This window comes from Castanea sativa, chromosome 7, assembly GCF_040712315.1.
Source record: "Castanea sativa cultivar Marrone di Chiusa Pesio chromosome 7, ASM4071231v1".
In the NCBI taxonomy this organism is placed as follows: domain Eukaryota; kingdom Viridiplantae; phylum Streptophyta; class Magnoliopsida; order Fagales; family Fagaceae; genus Castanea; species Castanea sativa.
In genome coordinates this window covers 14,720,970-14,736,040 of record NC_134019.1, presented here as the reverse complement: position 1 = coordinate 14,736,040, position 15,071 = coordinate 14,720,970, and the positions used below count along the sequence as shown (strand labels likewise).

Here is a 15,071-nt window from a genome sequence, read left to right as displayed (position 1 = left end):
TATGGATGGAATAGTGAATAATAATTCGATTTATATCAAATTTGACAAGTGTTTTAAAAAAATAAAGAACATGCAATTCAATTGTTAGATTTTTAAAATATGTTGAAAGCTCAATTAGTGTGAAAACACTAATGCTTGTTTAGACCCTCAATTTTAAATTACGGCTTAAATGCTTATCTAAGTGCGGAACAAGAGTAAATGTAGCATAATAAACCGGAACACTACTCTAAGCCATAAGCAAGTACAATAAGCGATAAATGTAAAACTTAAAAAGTAGGGAAGAGAGATGCAAACATAAGATAATACTGAGATGTGTTATTGAAGAGTAACCAAAGTACTCGGTGAAAAATCTCTCCGCGGCCTTCCAAGCTGAAATCGATCCACTAGTGAATAAGTTGGTATACATGAATATCAAAAAGACTTTCCAAGCCTAATCTATCCAATGTACTTGAGCCTTCTAAGCTCCTGCTACCAATGGACTTCTTGGAGTCTTGTCTTTACCAATTATCGGGATCCCGCAATTCTGCCCGATTGCATCCACCACTCAATGGCTTCTTCCAATACTTCCCTTAGGCACCAAAACTTCTCTTAACACTCAAAATGGGTGAGGTAAGTGTTTGGGCTAAGAACATTTCAATGATGTATAGATGGAGAGGTGGAGTAAATGGAAACTCTAGAGAAATGATGTAGAGGATTGTGGGTAAATAGTTTCTAACTCTCAAGTGTTTGGCTAGGGTTTTCTTTCTCAAAAGTTTCTTGTTAATACTCCTTCTTCTTCTTACATTTCGTGGGTAATGAGGGTTTATATAGTGTTGGTAAAGAATGGGAAAAGGCACACTCAAAAAACATTCAGGCAGAGAGTTTTGCGGGTCACTCGCAACTTGGCTTGAGTCGTGCATGAATTGCAAAATCTAGCTTGTCAAGGACTCTTCAGATTCCAGCATGTGCTTTTCACGTGGCCTATTTTGCGGGTTAGCAATTGCTAGCTAGTTGCGAACAAGTCGCAAAATCCACATCTTCACAGATTCTTTACTAAACTCTCACACACAGCCCTTACATTAAATCCCACAAAAATACAAGGAAATGATAGAATAGAATTACAATAAAATTTGATACGGAATTAAAGCCAACATAAAATATAGTTGTAAATTACAACTTTACATAAATATGTTAATTTGTTTAATTAGAGTTGTAGCTTTAAACTACGACTAAGTTTGTAACCAAACTTTGTCCTTAAACTTTGGTTTTCTTAAAAATATATTAGGCCCTTACAAACAAAAAGAAAAAGCTTGAGAAAAATTTTATTGAACTAAAATTTTGAAATATATGTAGCTTGAAGTATTCATAATGAGACTATCATACAATGATTTTAAAATAGGAAAACTTGTAAAAAAAAATTGTAAGACTTTACGTATTTTTGTGTGTATTTTTTTAGGTTAATATATGAGGTCTTCTTTTTAATAAATCAATATATATATATATATATATATATATATATATATATATATATATATATATATATAATATAAAAGTAGATACCTCATGCGGGAGAGAATGAGGATTTGCCAAGTGGCGCATTGTATGACTTTTTTTTTTTTTCATTTAGGCTTCCACCTCATTCAAATTTAGCATTTATGTCAGATACATTTATTTCAATGTATTAATATAATTCAAAGAATTTGTATATATTTATAACTTTAAATGCTTTGGAAAGATATGAATGGATCTAAAAAGTTATGAGAAAAGTACGAATTAAGAAAAGTTTTCGATTTTTTCTGCATAAGCTAACTTCAATGCAAAATCGCAAAAGTTAGATTCAACGAATTGGGTAATATGATTATTTGTCTTCACATTTGTCCAATATAAATCTCCATTTCCTTTGAACTTAAAAATTAAACTTCCATAATTTCTCTCACAATATCTTTGGTTCCCTTTCTGAAAGGTATGTTAATTTTCAATATATTAAGTTTGTCATATATATTTTGTTTATATTTTATGTATACATTTTTATTGATGTAGCCTTCTAATGTGTTTAGGCTGATTTTTTCATATTATGTGCCAATTGAGATTTTTGGTGTTCCATATGATGCATATATTTGGTAAGGATTTCTAGTATTTTTGGTATTTTGGTTGCTTTTAGTTCAATTAAAATTTGGAGGTTAAACTGTGATATTATTGTATCACTATGAAATTATTTTTTCTATTATTGTATCATGAAAATTCTAGCAGTTTTTATAGCTAATTGATTAAGATATCCTTCTATCAATTTTCTCTCTATTATAATTACGATCTTTGAAAATCAAACTTTTCTTCAATTAAAATGTTAATATGCCTTAGTTTTATCTCTCATACCAATTTTGAAATCAATAAAAGCTACTTTCATTGACATAAAAATTGTAAGTGTTGATATAGAGACTTTAGTGGCACAAGAAATGTAGAAATTAACATTATAGAATCTATATATAAAGCATAAATCATACAAGAAAGACACCTAGGAATCAACAGTTTGTAGGTGATAATGTGAATTGTGATCTAATGACATTTATTGGTTATATGAATTGGAGAAATTTTTTCTCCCAATGTATTTAGTTTGAATTTAGTTTTACTACAAAATTTCAAAGATTAACTATGACTAATAATAATAGTATTCATGAATGGGTCATAAATAACTTCTTAGAAAATTTATCAAAATGCACCGCCATTGTGCGAGATATTTGCTAGTTTTGTATAATTTAATGACCTGAAAAAATTTCTAGAGCAGCCAGGTTTCTGTATATGAATTATGGACATGTGAGATAAAGTTGTGTATGCACATCAGCACATGTTATGAGTGAGAGTATCATACGACATGTGAGATGCAGTTGTCTATTCACATGTTATGATTGAGAGGATGACAAAATGCCTTCTCTTACACGACAGTCTTTGATCTACATAGATACATGCAATTTTATAGCCCCCTTTGGACTTGGTTTCACATGATACCTAAGCATTAATTGACTTTTGCCAATTTTTTTTTCTATGAGTTTAAAAAGAAGAACGGATACTTGGAAAATGAAAAATTTTCTATATAAATACATGCAATTTTTTTCTATGACCCCACCAAGAATTTAATGAGCGGACCCCACCATGAATGTGAGAGAAGGGAACACCATTCTCTGTGTTCCGGGAGTACCTAAGAATTAGGTCGGATACTTAGGCACTTTTACAAGCATTAGGGAACATCAATTGTGCAAATTGCTGACTCAATGCCAATTTCCAAAACTTTTAGCAAAATTATAGGAAGTCTGATCAAACCCACCAAACCATGTTGAGTAATGCTATATACACAAAAAACGGAAACTGTTTTCACACCAGTTGAATTGACAACTTTTATTAGTTCTCATTTGAGCTCATCACTGATATCATTTTTTTACCTACCACTAACAATTTGTCACTATGTGTGAGATTTTGCGTTGGTAGACTTTCCCAACCGTATTACTTAAATATGTAGACTTAAATCTGTATGACAAGTGTGTGGGTGTCAGTAATTTTCTCTTTTGTTAACATGTGTTGGACATCTGTATTCCTTTCCTGTATATATTAATTATTTAGCCTTCATCAATTGGACTTAAAAAGGTACAGCTAATCTGATATATGACTGTCACATAAAGCAGGAACTGAAGTGAGAACCTCTGCATAGTTTGATTTAGCTGCAAAGTAAAAAATGGCCACAAATGCTAGTGCATGTCCGGCAGCCATGAAGGCTACATCAAATGGGTTGTTCCAAGGGGATAATCCTCTTCATTTTTCACTCCCTCTTGCCATCGTGCAGATATGTCTTGTAGTTGCACTTACACGTATTCTTGCTTTTCTTTTGAGGCCATTAAGACAGCCTCGGGTGATTGCAGAGATTGTGGTAAGTCCCTCTTCTTTTCTTATTCTATATATTGGTGTGTTTTTATATTTTTCACATGATAACCACTTGTAGCCTTTGTTCGGTTAAATACTCTTAATGATTAGGATTGAGAAACGTATCATAGGTCATAACTATGCACTTATTCCAAGTTTTCCTCAAATTATATAGCTATGGATGGCACTAAATAATACTATGTTTAAAGCATAGTTTTTGAGTCACGGGGATTGCCAATACATATTGGAATAAGGGCTTAGTGAACTTAAGTTCCTGAACTTCGTGGTACTTGTTATGTCTCCAGCAACTTCAAATATCTTCATCTGTTATTTAAGAAAAACTGGATTTAGAACATGGGTCTAGGAACATCACAAACTATTAGTGCTTGAAGCATAATCCAGTGGTAAAAGTTTTTGTTGCATTCCAATATGAAATAAATTGTTGTTGTATGCATTTGATTATAACCAAATATGTCTCATCTGTAAAGTTGTGATTTACAACTATTTTGTGTTGGCTTTATGACGCAGGACAATCAGAACAAAACTAAAACAACAATAAAATAAAAAGATATGACTTAGGAGTCAGCACCTAGGGTAGACCTGGAGTCAGCACCAGACCAAAGAAAGACCAAACGACCATTTTTTCATTCATCAAAAATATCAACTATATCCTCAAGGAGTACAATAGGTTGCTTATAAAGGATTACTAAACCCTAGTTCTAATTGGCTAGGAAACCCTAATTGCCTTATTACGAAAATAACCTTGCTTCCAAATTAAAATGTTAATTGCCTAATAAACTACTAGGACCTAAAACATAAAAATACAATTGACTTGCAAACATAAATAATATTAAATAAAAATCTTCTTGCGTCTCCCTCATCATTCTCCTCTGGTTGGAGAAAACTCGACTTCAAGTTTTAAAGCATTGAAGGATCAGGATGCTGACAAGTAACACTTGTTTCAAGTTTGGAATCACCTTAGGGAGCACAGGGAAAAGAAAAACCTTAAATTCCACCATGTCAAACTCTTCTGGAATAACAAAATCAATGTGTGGAATCAACATAATCTTATCTTGAACCATTGGAAGCACTATGTTATCCACTTTCTCCACTTTAGCAAACTGTTTGTCTTCATGCACCATAGAAGGTTGATCAAAAGCAGATTCATTAGCTTCCAATATCACATCATGTGCACCCTCTAACATAATACTCTCTGTAGAAACCATTTCTTCACCTTGCTACTCTTCAATAGATTCATTTTCTTGCATGCATGTTAAAGCAACACTTGTCGAGACATGTACGTTTGTGTCAACATTAGGCTTTAGTGTTGCTTGAGGATTCTCCACGAGATATCATCATTAATGTTGTCTTCTATGGGGGCAGCAATAATTTCATTGTGATCAATTTTCCTTGGTTTCCCTATTGAATTAGTTTGAGTCTTCATTTGCTTCATTTGAGCAATCATGTCTTGAACATTTTTCATGATCTTTTCAGATAACTCCTTTAATTCCTTGGTAAATTGTTCAAAAGTGCACTGAGGACATGAAATGGAATGAGAATTCATCGTATTTGCTTCAACTTGAAAAGTACTACATTAAGATTGGGGTAGATACTTAGCTCGAAGGTATGGTGACAAATACTCATCACAAAAATTTTCTTTCATATCTTCCCACACACTAATGGTAGCTTCATAGTTTAGATAGCGGAAATATTCAAGTTTTTTCCAAAACCTTTGTGCTCCACCTTTTAACTTCAACTTTGCATACCTAATCTTTTTGTTATCTGCCCAATTTACTTGCTCAAAGAATTGCTCCATCCCATTCATCCAATAGACAAAATCCCATGGATTAGTTTTACAACCATCAAAATAGGGTGCTTCTGGTATTACCATGATTCTCGGAAATAGTGCTTCAACAAATAGTTGGAAGTTGGAACAAGATCCTGGGTTGCTGTGATGTTCTCTAGACAGCTCGTTGGAATAGGCAAGTAGTTGTTGGGACTGGGCTGGTTGACAAGTTTGGATTTTGTGGGCTGGGTCTAGTATTTTTTTTTTTTTTGTTAAAGAAAACTGATGTTGTAAAAGGTGGGCTGGGGGCTTGTTAAAAATGGGTTGAGTCTTCTTCTTTTTTATTTTTTTTAAAGGCTGGTAACCGGTTTGGTTAAAAGCTGTCCATTTTTTTTTTATTTTTTTTGTGGCAATTGGGCTGGTGAAGCTTGGGCTTTCAAATTTTTTTTTTTTAAATGGCAAGTTGGGTTGGTATTTCTTTTATGGGCTAGAACAAGTGTGTATTGAAAGTGAAACAGGGCTCTAGTGCTGTGAGGAAGAAAGAACTCAGATTGGACTATCGGGTTACCTTTGAGATCTGATCGATGGGGTACTTGCGACGGAATGACAATGAGCAAACGAAGGTCATGGCGGCGCAAAGCAGGGATGGATGGTGCTCATGGTGGGCTGCTGCAATTGGGGCTTGCGAGTGTGTATAGTGGTAGTCACGGTGGCAAGCAGGAATTGATGGAGGTGGATTGCCGTCGCGAGGAAGGGCAAAATTTGACAATCCAGGTCGGCGGCAATAGGACTTCTTCTATGTCTTCATGGTTGAAAAGGGTTGGTGATTTGAGTGTGGAATTAGGATCTGGCAGTGGGGTTGGGGTCCTAGAGTGGCTGGGTTTTTTATGTTAATAGTGGCGATATAGCTTAAGGAAGGAGGGATTGGTGATTCACGGTCGGTCTGGGAATTTGGTACATTCTGTGTGTGGTTTGAAATCTGGGTTACTGTAGTGTGGTGTGGTGGTATCTAATGGGTGGAAAATAATGACAACAAAGAATTTTTTTTTTTTTGTAGTAAGTACTTTTCTAGTTCGTGACTGCGATGATGCTTCAAATAGATCGATGTTTGCTCTAATACCAAAATTGACGCAGGACAATTAGAACAAAACTAAAACAACAATAAAATAAAGAGATATGACCTAGGAGTCAGCACCTAGGCCTTGCTTGGAGTCAGCACCAAGTGGAGAAACCACTAGGAGTCAGCACCTAGGGTAGACCTGAAGTCAGCACCAGACCAAAGAAAGATCAAACGACCATTTTTTCATTCATCAAAAATATCAACTATCTTCTCAAGAAGTACAATAGGTTGCTTATAAAGGATTACTAAACCCTAATTCTAATTGGCTAGGAAACCCTAATTGTCTTATTACGAAAATAACATTGTTTCCAAATTAAAATATTAATCGCCTAATAAACTACTAGGACCTAAAACATAAAAATACAATTGACTTGCAAACATATATAATATTAAATAAAAATCTTCTTGCGTCTCCCTCATCACTTTAATTCCGTGCCAAATTTGATTGTAATTATGTTCAATCTTATGTACCCTGTATTTTATGTGGGATTTATTTGTAAGGGTTGTGTGAGAGAGAAAGTGTGAAGACTCAAGGCATCATTGAAGAGCAAAAGGAGTTTTCGCGGGTTGCTTGCGAGAAGCCTTCTCGCGAAGTGAAGCCATGTGCTCATCACATGACTGGAATGCGAAGAGTTATGACAGATGGAGACAGCTGGTTTTCGCGAGTATCTCGCTGGTAAGGTCTTCCCACAAGACACCCGCGAAACATTCTTTTTTGCTATTTTGTCATATCTGATACACCTTATCTCTATCCACACTATATATACCCACATATTGAAAGGAGTGCTTTTTAGAGAGAAAACCCTAGCCACAACCCTTGAGAGATAGAGATTATCATACTCATAATTATCTACACAATTCATTGTGGTTTTCCTCAACTCCTATCTCTCCATATCCATATATTTGAGAGGTTGATAGCCCAAACACTTACCACACCCATTCTGAGTGTCAAGTGAGGTTTTGATACTGTTGGGAAGTATTGGAAGAAGTCAAGCTTTGGTGGATGCAATTGGGCGCATTGTGGAATCCGGAAAGCTAGACAAGATACGGTTCCAAGAAGCCTTGTTGGAGTAGGGTCTTAGAGGGCTTAGGTGCACTGGGTAGATTAGGTTTGGAGGGTCTCTTGCTATTCGTGTATCCCAACTTATTGTCTAGTGGATCGATTTACCGCCTGGAGGATGGCGGAGAGGTTTTTCACCGAGTTCTTCGGTTTCCTCTTCGATAACACATCGGCGTGTTATCTTGTGTTTGCATTTCTCTTCCCTGCTCTTTTAGCTTTCATTTTACTGCTGTGATATGATGAATATGACTTAGAGTAGCTTTATCATTTATTCGCTCGCATTTACTCTATTTTGTACTTAGTTAAAGTTAGAGTAAAATCAACCGAGCCGCAATTTTTTTAAAAAAAAATTTGGGGTCTAAATAGCTCTTGTGTTTTTAACACAAATCCGAGCTTTCATCGTCAAAGTATACCTATTCTAGTTAACATATCTGCTCTAAGGCTTAAAGTTGTAACTTAGCTTCAACTAAACCGATTCAGTATCATTTCCAATAATTGCTTAAAATGTCTGTATCTTTTGTTGGCAGGGTGGAATATTACTTGGCCCATCAGCTCTAGGTCGCAATGAGGACTATCTAAATGCAATTTTTCCATCTAGAAGCCTCACAGTGTTGGATACTTTAGCCAATCTTGGTCTGCTCTTCTTTTTATTTCTTGTAGGCCTAGAGTTAGACCCCAGGTCACTTCGTCGGACTGGAAAGAAAGCTTTAAGCGTAGCCATGGCGGGAATCAGCTTTCCCTTTGCATTAGGAATTGGAACATCATTTGTCCTCAAAGGAAGTATTTCCAAAGGTGTAGATGGACCCCCATTTCTTGTATTCATGGGGGTCGCCCTTTCTATTACTGCCTTCCCTGTCTTGGCCCGAATTTTGGCTGAACTTAAGCTATTAACCACTGATGTTGGCCGAATGGCCATGTCAGCAGCAGCGGTCAATGATGTGGCAGCATGGATTCTACTTGCTCTTGCCATTGCCCTCTCTGGTACTGGCCGCTCTCCTCTTGTTTCATTATGGGTTTTCTTGTGTGGAGGTGGTTTTGTTCTGTGTTTGTCAATCATTGTACCTCCTATCTTTAAATGGATGGCACAGCGTTGCCCTGAGGGTGAGCTAGTTGACGAGTTGTATGTATGTGCAACTTTAGCTGCAGTTTTGGCAGCGGGGTTTGTCACTGATGCTATTGGAATTCATGCCCTCTTTGGTGCATTTGTCATTGGAGTTCTTGTCCCAAAGGAAGGGCCATTTGCAGGTGCTCTTATGGAAAAAGTTGAGGATCTTGTATCTGGTCTCTTCCTTCCATTGTACTTTGTCTCAAGTGGATTGAAAACCAATATAGCCACAATTCGAGGAGTTCAGTCATGGGGTCTTCTTGTTTTAGTCATTGTTACAGCATGTTTTGGGAAGATTGTTGGTACTGTAGTTGTGTCCCTTCTTTGCAAAGTGCCTGTTCAGGAGGCTCTGGCTTTGGGGTTCCTGATGAATACTAAAGGCTTGGTGGAACTCATCGTCCTCAACATTGGCAAAGATAGAAAGGTAACTTTACTCTTTTGCCTTCCAACCAAAAAAGTAATAAATCAATCTATTAGATTTAGTGCACGGTCGGATAATGTTGAAAACTGAAAGTTTTCAACGTTTAGCATTTTTAGTGGGTCTCGTGTACTGTTTACGGGACCCATAAACCTCTTTTTTTAACAATTTTTTTTTTAACTGGGTCTCATGACACTATTTACACGTTTAAAAATTATTTTACTACAATGTTTTTAATTTTCAGCAAAAAGCAGTATCCAAATAGATGACCCTTATTTAGATTTTATGTACTACAAGATCTTAATAGATGATTGTTATTACAGGTACTGAATGATCAAACATTTGCTATCATGGTTCTGATGGCTATCTTCACAACCTTTATTACGACACCTGTAGTTATGGCAGTATATAAGCCAGCTAAAAGAATCAGTAAGGCCTACAAGTATAGAAAAATTGAGAGAAATGATTCAAATGCTCAACTTCGGATTTTGGTCTGTTTCCACAGTACAACAAACATTCCTGCAATGATTAATCTCATTGAGGCTTCACGAGGGACTGAAAAGAAGGAAGGACTTTGTGTATATGCATTGCATCTCATGGAGCTAAGTGAGAGGCCATCAGCAATTATGATGGTCCACAAGGCAAGAAAGAATGGGCTGCCCTTTGGGAATAAGGGGTGGCATTCAGACCACAATCAAATTGTTGTAGCTTTTGAGGCCTTCAGGCAGCTAAGCCGAGTGTCCATTCGCCCAATGACAGCAATATCTCCAATGAATAACATCCACGAGGACATATGCACAAGTGCTGAGAGGACACGGGCATCAATAATAATTCTCCCATTCCACAAGCAACAGAGGATTGATGGTGCATTGGAGGTAACTCGAAATGATTACCGTCAGGTCAACCATAGAGTTCTTGAGCATGCACCATGCTCTGTGGGGATCTTGGTGGACCGTGGACTTGGTGGAAGCACCCATGTATCTGCAAGCAATGTTTGTTCAACCATAACTGTCTTATTCTTTGGGGGTAGTCATGATCGTGAAGCCCTTGCTTATGGGGCTCGAATGGCTGAACACCCTGGTATTAGTTTAACAGTAATTCACTTCATAGCGAGCCCTGAGACTGCACAAGAGGTTGTTAATATTAAAGTTGATGTTTGTGAAAACTCCAATACTTCAGAAGGATCTGGAGACGAAAAGTTTCTTGTTAAATTCAAACAAAGGTTTTTAAAGGACAGCCCAATCAAATTTGAAGAGAGGGTTGTGAGAAATGCTGCAGAAACTATTGAAGTCATTTTAGAATATAGTCGATGTGATCTTTTTTTGGTTGGTAGAATGCCTGAGGTTGCTACTTTGATTGAGAAGAGTGATTGCCTCGAACTGGGACCAGTTGGTAGCTTGTTGACTTCTCCTGATTTCTCAACATCAGCATCAGTCTTGGTGGTGCAACAGTATCATAGCCAGAGAGTTTCAACTTCAGGGGCTTCAAAGTGGGTAGATGTGTTGCCTGAAGAAGATTTGGAATCTAATAATGTACAGCAAAAAATTATTTTGTAACTTTTGCTGATAATTTTAGGAGTCCACAATTTTCAGTTTGTACTTCCGAATTTAGGTGTCTGGACTGGTTTAACACTCCCCCGTCTCCTCTTTACCTTGATGATGAAACAAACAAATGGCTAATTCAACAATCCTTCCCTTTTCCATGAGGAAAAAAAATCCTTCTCTCTTTCCAGGCATATTTAATACTGTATTCTTAATCAGATTTATAAGCAAAGATAGTGTGGAGCTTGAGAAGACATTATCTAAAAAGATAGGCTCCTCTCTCTAGCATCCTACGCACAATTTCTAAGGGTTCCATTACAACCCAGGATGTAGTAGTTTAATTTTCTAGGTGAAATAGAGATTTTAGTAGGATTTGAAAAATTATACATATAGTAAATGAAGTTCTTAACTTCTTACAAACAAGGGAGTCAATTTTGAATTAGAGGCCATTACCGTTAGGTTAAGGGAATGAAATATTTTTATATTAGTTAATAACAATATACCATTTTGGGATTATTATTTTATATATACTTCAAAAGAGAAAACGATGACTTCTTGCACATGCTATGTTCCGAAAGAAAGTGGAGCCGATATTTCAATAATATATATATATATATATATTGTATTAAATCGGCCAATATTTGGAAATTTTATTCCCCAAATTTTCTTAATCCTCAAAATTAATGACGTCATTCTTTTAGTATCAGTTTTTTATTTTTTTTATTCATTGATTCTTTCTCTCTTGAGCCATCACTATAAAGCACTATTTTTCCTTAAAATTATAAAACTTATGCGATTGAAATTGAAGTTGAAATGAAAGAACTTATTTAATTTTCTTTCTTGCTTATAAGTGGCCCAATGTAAGGAAGATTTTATTACAATAGATTCCACACATTCAAAGAAGACTCTTAAATTCACATGCAATCAAAATGTTGTGACCTATATAGTTCTATTTTTTTAACTCAGCTTTGTTTTTCTTCTTCTATTTTTTTTAAGGTTTGCCATAAGAAATTTTAAGGATTCTACGATAATTGAAGACCCTAAATTGACATCATGACATGCAATCCAAAGGTTTGTAGTATATGTTATTTTTATTTTTATTCCTGAAATCTATTTATACAAATGTTGATATTAATTTGATAGTTAGAGATTAATATGCCGTATGTTAATTCATTTAGTCATTATTATTTCTTAAAACTAAATTATATATTCTATAAATTCATATCTAAAACCCGCACAAGAATTCTACTAATTTATAATAAAATAGGATTACATCGAACATTAAAAAAAAAAAAAAATTCTGTAAGTATGTAGTGTAAAACCCATGTTTTACTCCTCCAATCTCAACATGCCACATCATCTTATTACATATCTAAAAATAAACACAACTACACCTAATCAATTCTAAAACCCATATATAAATCCAACCAAATTGAGAGTTTATTGAGATGTTATTAGGTGTGGTAGGACGTATTGAAATTTAAGTAAAATGCTAATGTGACAATCTCTTATTAGATGGTGTAAAATATGGGTTTTACACCCCATTCTTACCAAATTCGAACTAAAAAAAAAAAGAAAAAAAAAGAAAAAAAGAAAAAAGGTAACAACAAAAACAACCAAATTAGATCAACTTAAAGCGTTCGCATTAGTCTTTGTAAATTTTTGTGTCTATTTTAGTCTAAAAACCCACTTTTGTATTTTACACAATCACTTTTCAAAAACACATATATCAGTTTATCTATTATACATGTCATTTTATTTAAATAATCATTTTTATTATTATTTTTTATTAATGTTCTCATCTAAGAATCTGTTTGGCATCAGCCGAAGTTTTTTAGTTTTTAGTTTTTATCTTTTACTAGTATTGTCTAGTAACGTACCAATCAAGATCTATAATTGCAGCTGATGGTAAATTTATTGTTTCTATCAAGAGGGTCTAATATTCATGATTTTTGCGTATTTTCCCCCGTTTTCTTATCTATATTTGTGCTTTTGGTTTGACTTGATTATTGAGTTTATTGAACTTATTTGTTTGCTTTATGTATTGCTTTTTAAATCCTTGATCATAGTTGATGCCCATTTTGGCAAAAGGGCCCAATAACAAGAAGAAGCCCAACAATTTGAAAAGGGTGAAGGAAGAAGAGCAAGCAAAGTAAGGAAAACCATTAAACCCAAATGACAGGAATAATGGTCCACAGGCCTATAAAATTGTAAAAAAAAATGTCACAAAGAAAGCAAACGGGCCTAGGGGAGCCTAGAGAAGGAAGTAGCAAGCCCATGGGAATCATGAGAAGTGGAAAGTAGGCAAAGATGGGCCGGAGAAGCCCAAAGAAAGGAATTAGTAAAAGGGGGTTGGTGCAAAGGCCCATAAACCCCAAAAGGTAAAGGATATGGTAATTAGGCTGGGGAAACTCGAAATATATAGCAAAAGCCCATGGGAATGTAAGAATGGAATGGACCAAGGATGCCCAAAGGAATGAAGCAAGCCGAGGATGCCTAGAGAAACATAATGGGCTAAGAAAGCCCAAGATGGTATGAGAACTAACCCAGCGGAAATACTGGGCAATACACGGCAGGCCCAAAGGAGGCCCAGTAAGCACAATTAAGCGAGACTTGGCAGAAGCAATACAGTGGTGGCAGAAGTATCAGCCGACCCAAAACTAAAGGTAAGAGAAGACAGGGGCTAAATTGAAGAAGAAAGGGCCGAAACCTAAGCAAAACCCAACCTAGGGAAGAAACGAAATGCAAAGAATGAAGACCCAGTAACTCATTCACACCACAAAAGGTTAAAAAACGAGCAACAGAACACGCAACAAGACCAGACAAATCCATAGGCAATGGTAAACGCATGAACAAAAGACAAGCCATGGACTCACATGGGAGTAAAGCACGCACAAGACTCAGGCACCACCCACTTGTACCTAGCCAATACAAACACGGTGGGCCATGGGTCAAAGGTAAGAAAGGGTGTTAGGAAATATGTAATTTATGTTAGGAACATATGTTAATATAGAATTGACTAATCCTATGACAAAACGTACTTTATTTGTAATTGGGTAAATTTAGGATGTGTTTAATATTTCAAGGAACAAGGTTTCAAGTTCAAGTGTTAAGACCATGCAAGTCTGTCTAAGAATCAAGTGATGAAGTGCTGAATTTTAAAGCTTGACAGCTAGTATCTATTGAGGTTTAAAAAGCTGTTTCAGCCCGAAGCTTAACAGCTGCTCGATAAATAAGCTATCTATTGAAACTTATGAAAAACATGTTAGGTTCTAAGTACTTAGGAACTACTGTATTAGAACTCTAATATGTATTGTTGGCAAACCATGATCAAAACAAGTGTCTAGTTGTGTTTTGGACTTGCTCAAAGTATGTGATTTATGTAAAGTTGGAATTGAGTTAACTGCAAAAGTTAATGTGCATTTCTGCCTGACTCGATCGATCAAGAATTAGACTCGACCGATCGAAAGTCGTGCAGATTGTTTTTTCTGCAGATTTTCCAACTCAGCCCTAAGCCCATATAACGTGTAGGGTTTTATGTTTTGCCCTAGGTATAAAAGGCAAACCCTAGTCACGTTTTTGTGGTTGCTCATATTGCTGTTTGTGTGAATCTCTTGTGAGATCAGAGAGGTGCTTGCCTTCACACAAGCTTGGGATTATCAAGAAGGAGATTTCTTCGAAAGTTTGATGATCATTCAATTGCTGCCATAAGAGCTTAAAGATACACAAGCGGGAGTGCTTGTACTTGCTAGAGAATCCAAGAAAGAAGGAGTCCGTGGTCTCGGAGCTTGCACGTGGTCGTGTCAGTAAGTTCTACTGGTGGGTAGCAATAGGATGTTAGTGGTCTAAGTCGCTATTGTACACTTCGATTCTTTCATAGTGGATTCAGGTTTACCTTGAGGATAGCTATGTTAAATCCTCCCCAGGTTTTTTACCGGTTTGGTTTTCCTGGGTCATTATATCTTTGTGTTTTTATATTCCGCACTTTGCATTAATATGATTATATGATTGTGTTAACCTAGATCTAGAATTTAGACTAAGTAATAACTTGGCTTGTTAACTAGGTTACTCCAATTGTGGTTTAAGGGGTCTAAACAAACTCTACAAAACAGATTTTCAGTTCTGATTTTCATCCAATCCATGAATACATGTT

The 15,071-nt window shown here is 35.8% G+C and overlaps 1 protein-coding gene across 1 annotated transcript; it reads left to right on the top strand.

Annotated features, from left to right (window-relative positions):
* Nucleotides 1-3,609: 3,609 nt before the first annotated feature.
* LOC142643838 (cation/H(+) antiporter 18-like) lies at nucleotides 3,610-10,973 on the top strand. The gene is made up of 3 exons (XM_075818557.1): nucleotides 3,610-3,895; nucleotides 8,382-9,383; nucleotides 9,701-10,973. Exons 1-3 carry the CDS (start codon nucleotides 3,704-3,706, stop codon nucleotides 10,931-10,933), a joined length of 2,427 nt encoding a protein of 808 aa, XP_075674672.1. The 5' UTR covers nucleotides 3,610-3,703; the 3' UTR covers nucleotides 10,934-10,973.
* Nucleotides 10,974-15,071: the final 4,098 nt, after the last annotated feature.

Coding starts and splice junctions, on each gene's coding strand:
- LOC142643838 (XM_075818557.1), top strand. CDS start 3,704: ATGGCCACAAATGCTAGTGCATGTCCGGCAGCCATGAAGGCTACATCA. Junction 3,896..8,381: donor GGGTGATTGCAGAGATTGTG/GTAAGTCCCTCT, acceptor TTTTGTTGGCAG/GGTGGAATATTACTTGGCCC. Junction 9,384..9,700: donor ACATTGGCAAAGATAGAAAG/GTAACTTTACTC, acceptor TTGTTATTACAG/GTACTGAATGATCAAACATT.